General features: G+C 39.8%; 1 protein-coding gene across 2 annotated transcripts in view; it reads left to right on the forward strand.

The window, feature by feature from the left end:
• LOC125261359 (cadherin-2-like) overlaps positions 1-13872 on the forward strand; it is a 63469-nt gene that overhangs the window by 26050 nt on the left and 23547 nt on the right. For both annotated transcript variants that reach the window (XR_007183272.1, XM_048179933.1), the window contains exons 4-9: positions 309-461; positions 806-961; positions 3289-3433; positions 3554-3726; positions 7363-7500; positions 9672-9857. Coding sequence is in view for 1 of the 2 variants with exons in the window: in XM_048179933.1 (XP_048035890.1) it covers positions 309-461; positions 806-961; positions 3289-3433; positions 3554-3726; positions 7363-7500; positions 9672-9857 (951 nt within the window). In the remaining variant the exon portion in view is untranslated. The remainder of the gene's footprint in view (positions 1-308; positions 462-805; positions 962-3288; positions 3434-3553; positions 3727-7362; positions 7501-9671; positions 9858-13872) is intronic.

Genomic DNA, 13872 nt, shown 5'->3' on the forward strand with positions numbered 1-13872 from the left:
AACTGTATTGTGATATATTGTTATCATAAAATTTCTCATATTGTGAAATAAGATTTTGGTCATATCGTCCACCCCTACTCATTACTGTAATGCCAGATTTTCTTAATTGTAATGCCACAATGAAAAAAATGGTTAATGGTTCTTAAAATAGACTACATTTTTAGTTGTCTTTTTTATTTAATTTTTTAATTTTTTTATGAAATTCACTGATTAGAAAACTCGCTGACACATGTAAACACCTGCTGCTGTATTACTCTGCATCTGTTTATTGTTACACGAATTTAACAATTCTTCACCTGTGACTGCAGGAACAAGATGTGTTCAGGAGAGATATACCAGAAATATTGTTTCCTTCCCGACTGATAGACATGTCTCTCAAACGCATGAAGAGAGACTGGGTTATTCCTCCTATCAATGTGGCAGAAAACTCAAGAGGGCCTTTCCCAATGAAACTGGTCATGGTAAGATCAACACACACACACACACACACACACACACGCACACAGAGTCCACATATACTCACTTACACACATTACACAGTGCGAACACAAACAATTTTCATGCATATTAATGGAGGATGCTGAATCTGCTGTGTTAGGCTAAATGATGTGTTATCATGAAATCAAAATTGCTTCTCTTTACTTCCTTTGCTTCTGAAAAGAATCCAGTAAATTCACTAATGGAGAAAATCGTGTCCCGTATTAAACACCCTATTTCAAGATATATATATTTAATTGCAAAAGTTAAAATGTGTCGCGAAAGCTGCTTGATGTTGTTCACGGCTGTGCTCTCTGCCGTCATGTAGATCCGCTCAGATAATGATGAGAAGGTGAGTTTGCGGTACAGCGTGACGGGCCCCGGGGCCGACCAGCCGCCCACTGGAGTCTTTTCCATTGACCCCGTCTCAGGACAGCTAAGCGTCCTCAAGCCTCTGGACCGAGAGCACATGCCCAGCTTCAATGTGAGTTCATCACAACTGACCTTATCTGTACCGTAAACTAGAATGTTCTTTTGTTTTTAAGAATATGCTGTGAAAGTCCTTCTCTGAAACCGAAACAGATTTGACTGTATTCAGCAATGGGATCAATGGAAGCATTTCCATCAGCATTTCCACAGTATTGTTGCAGAATTCATCTCTCTCTACACAAAGTGTAACTCTAATGCTGCCTTCACATGCTCTCGGAATGATCTTAAATACTAGTTTCCTAGGTAAAATTTGCACATGAATTCCCTCCCATTTCGAAACTTGAATGCGATGAACTCGTAATCACAACTTCAGAAGTGGAAATTCAAATTTCCGATGCTAATGCTCTTATAACACTGAGTAATAAAAGAGTCTCTGGCTGATGGGAAAGAGTGTAAGCTAAACATTTGATTGCAAGAACAGTATAAAGGGCCGGGCTCTTTCTAATGTGCAAAACTACATGTTTTCAAATCAGCTATTCGGTGAGTTGTTTGAATGACTAGCGAGTCTTAAGCCCTGTAATATTTAGCTGAAATGATTTAGCTAAGGTTATGTTCCCCCCAACACTGATCAGATGTTTTTTTTCAGAGATGTATACATAACTGTTCAACTATTATATGAAAGTTACATTTCTAGCATTTATAAAACCATGTTCTTCCGTCTCAGAAATATTTCAAATTTTCAACATATTCTCATAATGTCACACACCTTAAAGCTAATTCACCCATTCATGACTTCAAGACTATATAATGGATAATGCATCACTGGGTGGATGTTCCCATGCTTATTGAACACATTCAGCTGGTTGAAAATGCAGCATCTAGAGTGTTTACTGTAGAGCCATGAAGTGTGATCATATTAGCCTGTATCTACACTGCACTGGCTGCTTATTAAGTTTCATGTACACTACTGTTCTTTACATTTACGCTTTACTGTATGTTTAGGGTCAGTAATATTTAAAAAATTCAGAAAAGATGCATTAAAATGTATATAATGTTATATAAAAAAATTGTTTCAAATAAATGCTGTTCTTTTGAAATTTCATCAAAGAATTCTGAAAAATAAAATGTATCACAGTTTCCACAGAAATATGATTGTTTTCAACACTGATAATAATCATAAATGTTTCTTGTGCATCAAATCATCATATCAGAATGATTTCTGAAGGATCATGTGACACTGAAGACTGGAGTAATGATGCTGAAAATTCAGCTTTGATCACAGGAATAAATTACACTTTACTATATCTTCACATAGAAAACGGCTGTTTTACATTATAATAATATTTCACTGTTTTTACTGTATTTATGATCAAATAAATGCAGCCTTGGTGAGCAGAAGAGACTTTTAAAAACCATTAAAATATCTTACTGACCATAAACCTGTGAATGGTAGTGTACGTTTGAAAATTCTGCTAATTCTTGTGTTCAAAACCAGCTGTTCTGAACACAACTGCATGATCAAACTCTCTCAGAGAAGTTTCTTAATTAATTTGCAACAACAGCCTGCTGGATGTACATTATCCTGCCGTAACAATTGGACGACAAGAGAGAGATCCATTTGCAGCTTTTATTCAACAAAACCAGTTAACAGGCAGAGGGTCGAGGCAGGCGGCAGACGGGGATAAACGGGAACAGACAGGCAAGAAGGCAGGCGGCGAGAATCAGAGTCCAGGGCAACAGTCCAAACGGTAACAGGCAAAACCGACAGGGAAACGCTCGGAATTGTACGCAAGGGTAAACAAGACTTCGCCCTGTGTGAGTGTGTGTGACTGGCTTATATAGTCCGGGTAATGTGCTGCAGCTGGGTGTGGGTGATTAGTGATTGGTGGAGTGAGTGCAGGTGATTGTCAGGGAGGATTCTGGGAATTGGAGTCCGGAAACGGCTGGGAACGTGACACCTGCTTATTACACAATTATTATCAGTCATTATCAGGGAATAACTGACCAATCAGACCCAGAATGTTGTGATCGACCAATAAAAATATAGCATTTTAAAGAGTCAGTGTTATAATCTCTTTTAAGTCGACCAATCTGATCCGCAGTGGTAAAAGGTGAGGGTATGAAACCAGCTACACTCCGCTTACCAATCCTGAGTTTTAACATCACCCCACTATACATGAATTAATGTGAGAAGTATTAACTTTTCTAGACATTTTCTCAATTTATTGAGCAGTAACTGATATATTTAAATTTTTGTTGCAATATAGTCAGTGAGGAAAGTAAAAAATAATCAGCACTTCTTACTACATTGAAATATCAACACAGTGAAATGTTTTGCATGCCCTGTATTTATATACAGTACTCTGTGTGTTATGGCATCAGTTGAGGGCACATGCGGTGGACCTGAATGGTAATCAGGTGGAAAACCCCGTTGACATCATGATCAACGTTATTGACATGAATGACAACCGACCAGAGTTCATCCAGCAGATCTGGAATGGAAGCGTTCCTGAAGGCTCTAAACCAGGTTAAACCATTTCACATGTGTGCATGTGCACGACAATCCCTTCAATTAATGAAACTACGTTTTTGACTGTACGCTTGTGTGTGTGTGTGTGTGTGTGTGTGTTGTCTTTAATTTCAATAGGCACGTCAGTAATGACAGTGACTGCAGTAGACAAGGATGATCCCAAAACTATTAACGGGCAGCTGCGCTACAAGATTGTGTCTCAGAATCCCGACAGCCCCAGTCCAAACATGTTCACCATTAACAACAGGACAGGAAGTATCATCACTGTTGCTGCTGGGCTGGACCGAGAGGTACATCAATACCACATTATCTCACTGTATGATAATAAATCTTGACCTCTGAAAAGATATATTGGTTAGTTCAACTGGTCCACAACTGTTTTTTTTTTGTTTTTTTGTAGGGACAAATCTATGTACATTTAATAAACAGCCGCATATAAAACCTTGTATCTCCATATTTTGTCATTTTTAACCAATGAAAAGTATTAAAAGAGTTGGATCCTCAAACTGTCAGTCAAACCTCATAACTCCGCCCACCTCTGCTGTGAATGAAGTGCCTCATCCAATCCGGAGCGTCTCTGCTTGTTTGCAGTGCGAGGGTAAATGAAGAACTGTACAGCGTTTTCTTCACTCAAAAAAACTCTATACAAACAAAGGTTAATGTTTTATATATTTGAGGAGCAGAGATTATAAAACAACAATAATAAAACTCCTCGTATAACCCAACAGCTGGCTGAAGATCTGAACATCTGCTGCAGGTTTGAGGAGTCCATCAGCCTGCTTTTAACATCTCCCCTCTGCATTTTTTATTTATACTTTTTCTGCTCCATAATCATCCATTTCTCCTTCCATGCCTCCACTACCCTCCTTCAGCTTTTACTCTCTGCGAGGACGGTGTTAGGGGGTTTTTCAAAGAACAAAACACTAGGACAAAACCCTGGCCCTGACCAGGTGTCCCCTTTTTGCCTAAAATCTGCTGACCAGCTAGCCCCCATTTTTACTCAGATATTTAATAAATCACTGGAAGTGAGCAAGGGCCCATCATGCTTTTAACGATCCATTATTATCCCTGTCCTCAAAACAGCTTACATCTCAGAATGAATACAGACCAGTAGCCCTAACCTCAGAAGTTATGAAATGCTTTGAGAGGCTGGTAATGTTATTGTAACGAATCGGGACTCAGCGTAGGATCCATGTGCATGCTTTATTAAACAGTGTTCGTGGTCAGACAGGAAATGGTAGAACAACAGCAGACAGGTATGGCAGAGAGCAGGCAGAATCGTAGTCGGAGAACAGGCAATAGGTCAGGGTGGGCAGATAACAATCAAAAGCCCAAGACAGAGCAAATAGTCCAAAGGGCAGGCAGCAGAGAATCGTGCACGGGAACAAACAGGGTCAACAACAGGTAGGCAAACAAACTAACAAACACTCAGAAATGCAACCGTAGTATACAAGACCTCGCAACGTGTGTGAGGATGTGAATGACTTAACACTCTGAGGTCTGAGGTATCGCCGGCGATACCACCGCGTTTTTTTTCTTACCAGTGTGAAAGAGACTCAAAATACTCCGTTAATGTTGCACATACAATTAAGAGTTATACACCATTTTAATCTGTGGAATATCTTCTTTTATTTGTGTACACTCAGAGTAAAAACAAAATGTTGTGCTTTTTGTAAAATAAAGAAAACTAACATGATGCGTGATCTGTCGTCTCCCTCTGAACGAAGTCCAATCTGATAGTTCTCAGAAAATGAACTGTAACTTAGTGAATACTAATCACACAAAAAATTAGACTTATGTCTAAAAAAACGTTGAAATGTCAGGTTTTAAATCGTGTAAGTCACATCGAAAACAAACATTCTGTGTTTATGTAATCTGTATGAAAAGAGAGCCATGTCAGAAGTCCGTGATTCAGCTCATTATCCGCTAATGTGGCCACGCCCACGGAGCGAGCGCTATTCAGACGCAAATTCAGAGGCAATACATGCATTCATCGTCTCAATCGTGTATTTATTGTCTTGAAAAGTGTTTTGAATAGCCATAGTTTAGCGATCTCTGTCCTCTGTTAGTTCGGTTAGTTCCTGGATTGCCTATTCTTCTTTAGTGCTCAGGCATTTGTGGACTAAAGGTGTACAGAGCGCCCTCCGGCTGCAAGTATGAATTGACAGTATCCAGCACTCATAGTAATGACAATAAATCCTGAATAAATATTACTCTTCTGTATAGAAAATTGACAAACATATGAGAATCCATCAATATTTCTCCAAATGTGCATGCTTTTAAGCTAAAAGCCTATATGAAATGCCATAGAGGTAACATAATTGTTCAGACACTTTGCATCACAGAAATACATTATATTTTAAAGTATATAATAGAATACCATTATTTTATATTGTAATAATATTTCACAGTATTGCTGTTTTTTCTGTATGTTTGATTTACACCATGATGAGATTTGAATCATGATTACAGAGGGTTTTTTCACAGCCTACCTGACTGAAAGGCCTCATTAATATGCAAGTCATTTCAGGTCATTATTATGTGATTCTTTTGTCTTCTCAGGTGAGAATCACCCATTATACATGATTATTCATGCCTCCACGCATACTGTGTTTCTTGACCAAAGATGTTTTAGAAAATTTAAATCTCTCTATTGTTTTATATGAACAAGCAGGCAGCATAATTTTTACCTCATTTTGAAGCAAAAACTCTAGTCTACAACCTCCAATACCCAGAAGTCTTGTGAACAAAGATTTAATATATATTTTTTGGCTTTATTTCAGTGACTTAAGTTTTTTGTTTTTTCAATAACCACGCATAAACGTTATTCCTTCAAAAACACAAACATGTACATACATGTTCCTCACATATTATTGTAGCCTAGTTTGTGCTGAATACAGTGTAATGACACTTTTTCCATTAATATGTTTATGAACAACTGAAAAAAGCACAAATGTCAGGGCATGTCAAAACTTCCCAAAAATCCTCAGACCCCTGAGGCTTAAATAGTCCAGGTAATGTGCTGCAGCTGGGTTGTGGGTGATTGGTGAAGTGAGTGCAGGTGATTGTCAGGGAGGATTCTGGGAAATGTAGTCCAGGAATGACTGGAACTGTGACAGCTATACCTGAAGATCATTACAGGCTCACTGCTGGATCCCTTCCAGTTTGTCTGTGGAAGATGTACTGAACATGAGACTGCAGTCTATTTTGGAGCACCTTTACTCTCCGGGGACTCGTGTATGAACTTCAGCTCAGACTTTAATACAATCTTCCCTGACATTCTTCACTTTAAACTCAGCCAGCTTACTGTGCCAAATCTCATCTATAACTGTATCATTAACTTTCTCACTAACAGCAGGTGAATTTGGGGGCATTTACAGCCAGCACAAGCACTGGCGCCCCTCAAGGGTGTGTGCTTTCCCCTTTGTTATTCTGCACCTCCTCAGACTCAACTGTCAAATTCTTAAAATTTGCGGATGACACAAAAATCATCGGCCTTATTCGTGGGAGAGGAACATTGTCCACATCATCAAGAAATCACAGCAGAGGATGTCCTTCTTCTGTCAACTAAGGAAGCATGACCTGCCAAAGGAAATGCTATGCCAGTTTTACAGGGCCACAGTTGAATCTGTCCTGTGTTCATGAGTTACTGTTTGTTGCAGTTTTGCCACCCAACTGGACACGCACCGACTTCAGCGAGTATTCAGGTCGGCAGAACTTATTATTGCCAATAATACGTTCTGTCAAGAAATGGGTTGGGAGAATTGTTAATGACTCCAGCACACAATCTGATTAGACATTCTGAATACCATCTGATTTTTACAATTACATTATTTTCATTTCCTTTTTGGAAGTTTTCATAAGATGTGAAAAGAAATGCAAGAAAGTGTAAATGTGAACATTCACTGTGTGGTCTCTCTTTGCAGAAAGTGCCGCAGTACACACTGATTATTCAAGCCACTGACATGGAAGGAAATCCCATGTACGGTCTTTCTAATACAGGCACAGCTGTTATCACCATCACAGACATCAACGACAACCCTCCAGAGTTCACCTCGGACACCGTAAGCTCCTCTACAACACACACACACACTGTTTTCTGTAAAGCTGAATCAAACTTGTTTCATAATTGATGTTCTTTACACAGTTATTGAACCGAACTGAATCAACACTGAACTGATTTCAGTCTGAATAAGGACTGGTCTTTTTAGAGCGTCTTTACAGCAGAACTGAATTCTGTTTGCCTCACTGAATCATTATTTTCCTGTTATCACTGTAAAGCTGCTTTGAAACAGTCTGTACTGGATAAAGTACCATAGAAAGAAAGGTGACTTGGCTTGACTTATACCTGAGAATCACTCTATCAATAGTTAGTTGATTCTCAGGTATAAGACATATTTTGTTTTTTCAAAAAAATGTGTGCCTTGACATTTAATTTCAGTCCTCCTGCTGAACTCTCACCTTTTGCTTCGCAGTGCTAATGTGGGCTTCTAAATCACTCTAAAACCCTAACCCATTCTCATCAAAAGTGCCAGCTTTACAAGACAAACCTTTAGCAGATCTTGACCTGAACAAAAAAATGGAAAAAGCTTTTGAGCGATTCCTCTGTAAATTTGTACTTTTGTTTGGACATTGTTTTGGCTTAGGATAGCTGTCATCTGCTGTTCTTGACAAACAACTGTATGATGACGTACACAGCGATTAGGGGCGGTCGTGGCCTAATGGTTAGACTGGTAACCCGAAGGTTGCTGGTTCGATTCTCAATTTCGGCAGGAAATGACTGAGGTTGAGCAATGCAGCTAAGCCCCAATCTCTCTCCTGGATGCCACAGCAAAAATGCCTGCCCACTGCTCCGCTTTGCCGTGTGTGTTTACTACTCTCTGCTCCTAATGTGTGTGATCCAACTGCATGGGTTAAATGCAGAGGACAGATTTTGAGTATGGGTTACCATACTTGGCCTTCACCTTTCACTTTCACTCGTTCATGCTACGAGGCTAATGGTTGAGAGACAGGAATTTGACCAATAGTTGCTGTAAGCATTTTATAATCAACCAATTTGTGTGCGAGAAGGTGAGAATCACAGAGAGGTGTTGAAGCAATGCAAATATGCATACTCATAACAAAGTATTAGACGATAAGCACATCATAATGAAACTAAAGCCAAATCAAAGACATTTTCGCAAATTAAAGGAAAAGGAAGTGAAAAGCAGGGGCGCCGTTGACACGGGGGACAGGGGGTCAGGACCCCCGTAGTTTTGAAAAGAGAGAAATCGACCCCCGCACTTTTGATAAGGGCTTCAATCAGTCAAACTATATCATCTTTTAGCTTAGGATATTTTCTTTCAAATGAGACCATTTTCACGTTTCTGTTAGCTTTCGTTCGTAAATAATCAACTGTTTTGTCACGAATGTGAACAGGAAATGCGCTCTCGAACGGAGAAACACGCGATCTCCAAGCAATCGATCAGAGCATGCTAACGTTTTAGGACAGGTCGATGGTATATAAATCATGCCCGAACGTTAGCCTTTGTCAATCCAAGCCAAACTGTCCATTCAGAAACCGAGAAATTTGGCAGGAGGCTGATCTCTCAGGTTGATGCGCGAGCTGGATTGACTGAAGTTTTCGTGAGGATTTATAGTTTATGGACTGTTTTGATTTCGGTAATTACATCTAGAAAGGTAAACGCATTGATGGCATCTATAAAAGAGATCTCTGAAAGCGAAACAAAAGTGATTATTGCCTCGACCAGCAACGCAGTGGGGAGGACGCACGAGAGGAGCGTTTAATAGGTATGTGTATGGGCTACTGTAATACTGCATAATGCTTATCAGTGACATGCACTTTGATCGCGAAAGTGAAAGTGCCCCCGTGTTCCCATTTCTCCCGATGTGAACCGTGAGCTCCAGTCCATTACAATGTAAGGCGGTTAAAGCCCGGGCATACTTCATTTCCCGCATTCCGCTCAGCCTTTCAAAGAAGCTCCTTTGCCCATGAGCGTGGAAAGACGTATGCACACGTGCACCGCCCGTGGTGATTTACATATACATTTATTCATTAACAACCCCCCCCCCCAACGCAGTTTGGTCCCCCCCACTTTGAAAATGTCTCCTGCGCCCCTGGTGAAAAGGAAGATATACGGTCCATCAAGCCAAACTAACAATACAGTATTAGCATGTGATGTGTAAATAATAACATTACATGCCCTCTGTCACATTCATGTGTTATGTTGTACAGTTCTTTGGCGAGGTACCAGAGAACCAGGTCAACATTATTGTGGCAAACTTGACGGTGATGGACAAAGACCAGCCCAGCACAGCAGCGTGGAACACTATCTACCGGATAACAGCGGGTGACCCTGCGTCTCATTTCTCTGTGCCCACGGATCCAGTTTCTAACAAAGGCCTGGTGACTGTCGTCAAGGTAGGGAAATGCTGTGCACTGAGCACATTTACAAATGCTTGAAAGAACACACTTGTGACATATAAACCATTATGACACAAATCCTCTGATAAAATTATAAGCTAAAGGGATCTTGTTAATATTCATAGCATTCATAATATTTATGAGTGTAGTTCTAGCGCACATAGATTTTTGATTTTTTACACAAACACTAACATGTAAAATATCAGATTAATATAATATTTATTGCAAAAATGTAACATACTTGATTGAAATTTTACATTGCTACTGTCATGATTACCAGCTAGAGTGCCCTTGATAGCCACCAGAGGGCACTCCATCATGGACTCCATTTCCGATAATCCACTGCCCGGTGTTAGTTTCTGCCTATATAGACCTTATTTACCAGAGAAACAAGCGTGCCGCCATCTTTAGGATATTGTCTTTGAACTTCCGTTTTTGCGGTATCTCTGTATATTTCTATGGCATCGCTGTTGAAGAATAATTAGTTGGTGAAGTGGATTTACCTGCTGTAGAGTTAATGAAAGTTATCATGAGCATTGTTATGTTTAAAGCAGAAGATTTTAAAACGAGCAGTTCATTCATAAATACGTAAGATCGTTGTGGAAGTACAAACCGGAAGTCAAAAGACAACGAGAGCGGAGGTCACGTGGGACCGTTGAACAAGATGGAGGTCTGAAGACTAGCTCCCGTATTGCCTCGGTCATTTATTCATTTTTAAGTTTGTTTACACCCTAATTTCAATAATGGTACTTTAGTTAGTGTGATTTGGTTGTAGTGGATTACATATTAGTTTGAACCTGCTTGGTTATGACATCAAAGACACGGGCTGCTAAGCAAAGTGCCAGTTACGCTGCAATGGCGAGCAGCGGAGCAGCCAAGACAAACGAGAAGGATTCTCAATCTGTACCCGAAATAGCAACACCAGGTTTTGCAGAGTTACAGGCTGCTTTAAAAACTGCAATGGAGGAAATGGCCTTTAGTGCAAATCTGTCAACTTTGCAGGCCGATTTGACGTGTGTCAAGACTACGCAGTTTCAGATGAAAGCTGATGCCGCCACCACCGTGCAACGGCTTGACGAGGCGAGCGGCTAAAACAAATGGTGGAAAAAAGTACTAAAGAGTGTGCAGAGCTTCGGGATTCCCTGTCCGACCTGGTCAACAGAGAGAGGAGCCTTAACCTGCGGCTGATTGGTCTTAAAGAAAAGTCAGAGAGTGGTAAATTACAGGAATGCGTGAGGTTGATTTTTTTCTGAGGCCTTGGGAGTGGATATATCTGAGACAGAGTTGCAGCGGGTTCATCGATCTTTGGGTCCAGTGCCGGAGGAAAATAGGCCTCCTCGCCCCATTATTATGCGTTTTCATAGTTTCCTCGAAAGAGAGAGGGTTATGGCTGCGGTGAGAGAGAAAGTGCGAGAGCGCGGCGGCATTATGTGGCAGGGCTCCAAAATCTCCCTTTTTCCCGATATGATGAGGGATGTCGCGAGGAAAGAAGACGGCAGTTTACAGCGGTGAGAAAGCGGCTGCAAGAGTTGGATATTCGTTTCACGTTGGCATACCCTGCAGTAATACGTTTCACATGGAAAGGAGAACGAGTGAGCTTTGATGATCATCGTAAAGCGTTGGAGCTACTGTCTGAAAAAGACTGAGGTACCGGAGTTTTAGGTTAGACGAGTTTTTGTTATGTGCTGCAGAACTAAAGTATATTGAACAACAAGTTCTTGGACAAGTCCATGCTGTATGCTGTAGAACTGGAAGACGTTGAACAACATCCGTACATTTTAAAGTGTGTTGGACACGTTTATTCACTGTGCTACAGAACTGAAACATGTCGGACAGTTACACTTGGACTTGCACTATAAATAGTGTATGATATTGCATCTGTTCTCTGCAGTACGATTGGTTGGGTGTTAACATTTCATTCATATAAACGTTACTGGGCGGGGTCTACAGGTGATTCCATCGTTTGTGCCTCGCGGGTCATGTATGGGTGGGGCCTTCTACTGGTGAGAGGATTTGATGCGGGTGGGTTTGAGAATATGGGGTTCTTGACTGTTAATGTAATTTTCATTGTTTTGTATGTTTGTTTGTTTGTTTGTTTTGTTGTTTTTTTTTCTCTCAGACAACATGTTGTGGTATGATAGGAAAGCATCTGTAGAATGGCTAATTGTTTAAAAATTGTATCCTGGAATATAAATGGTTACCATAATCTGGTTAAAAGAAGAAAATGGTTAAGTTACCTAAAATTTAATGATGTTGACATTGCTTTAGTTCAAGAAACACACATGATGGGTACAGAAGCTGAAAAGCTTAAACGGGACTGGAGAAATGGAGTAGCAATCCTGGTGCATAAGAGGGTAAACTTTGTCATGATTAAGCAAAAGAAGGATGACGAGGATAGGTTGATCTGGCTGGAGGCCATCATTAATGGGCAAAAATTTGATTTTTGCAATATTTATGCTCCTAACAAAGAGGACAGTGATTTTTTTTTTCATATGGTTAATAAGATGATTGGAGGGCAGATGGGAAGTAGGTTAATCATGGCAGGAGATTTTAATCAGATACAAGATGCTTTTCTGGACAGAACTACCTACCATAAAGCTGAACCCAGGGACAGATTGGCTATACAGCTCATGATGAAAGATTTAGGGTTGATTGATATATGGAGGCTTGTAAATCCCAGAGAGAGAGAGTATACCTTTTTTTCACATAATCATAAATCATACTCAAGGATAGACTATTTTCTTGTTTCTGCCGATATAGTCGAGTCAGTGGTTGACTGTAAGATAGGGGTGATTGCTTTGTCTGATCATGCTCCAGTGCAGCTAACATTTGGCACTAACTCTAGGCCACCAAGACAAAATAGATGGAGATTTAACACATCTTTGCTACATGATCAGAGTTTTGGTGCATCACTTGGTGTTACTTTGAAAGAATTTTTTGAGTTTAATGTCGGCTCCACTGAAAGATTGGGGACAGTGTGGGAAGCATCCAAAGCTTTTGTTAGGGGTAAGGTAATACAACATGCTAGTTTGATAAAGAGAGTGAATAAAGAAAAGTTAAAGCAATTGAATCTAAAATAAAAGGTCTAGACAGGGAATTGTCACTCAAATATTCAGAGGGAGGTTTAAAACGAATATGTGAGTTGAAATATCAGCTTAACGATATTTATAATAAGAAGGCAGAATATGCAATGTTCAGAATGCGTACAGCTTTTTATGAGAGTGGAGAAAAGACTGGTAAACTGTTAGCAAGACAATTAAAACAAAAGGATGCTAGTTTTACAATTTCAGCAATTAAAAATGAAAAAGAAGTAGTAACCAATAATTCAGACATTAATAACGTTTTTGAAAAATTTTATAAACAACTATATGAAGCAGAATCAACTCCAGACTATGGTAGTTATAAGGACTTTTTTTTCCAAAGTCACGCTTCCCACTTTGTCTTCAGATCAGCTTGAGATGCTAGATGCACCTATAGAAGAATCTGAAGTAAGGGCTGCAATAATGTCAATGAAGACGGCTAAGTCACCAGGTTTGGACGGTTTTCCTGTTGAATACTATAGGAAGTACATTGACATTGTTGCACCAATATTAAGAGAAGTATATAGAGAGGCACTGGCTTTGGAACAATTGCCTCCAACATTTAATGATGCACTAATCACTCTAATTCTTAAAAAGGACAAGGATCCTTGCGATCCTGGGAGTTTTCAGCCAGTTAGTTTAGAAAATGTTGTTTGTAAAATTTTGTCTAAAGTATTAGCGTTGAGGTTGGAAGGTGTTTTATCTCATATTGTTCATAATGACCAGGTAGGCTTTATTAGAGGGAGATCCTCTTCTGATAACCTTCGATCACTACTCCATTTAATATGTCAAAACCGTAATGAGAAGGTGCCAGTTGCTGCCTTCTCGCTAGATGCGATGAAGGCATTTGACAGAGTAGAATGGGGATATTTAATATATACTTTACAAGTTTTCGGTTTTGGGCCAGTATTCCTCAAATGGGTCAAGGTTTT

The sequence above is a fragment of the Megalobrama amblycephala genome, unplaced genomic scaffold (genome assembly GCF_018812025.1).
Source record: "Megalobrama amblycephala isolate DHTTF-2021 unplaced genomic scaffold, ASM1881202v1 scaffold401, whole genome shotgun sequence".
Lineage (NCBI taxonomy): Eukaryota > Metazoa > Chordata > Actinopteri > Cypriniformes > Xenocyprididae > Megalobrama > Megalobrama amblycephala.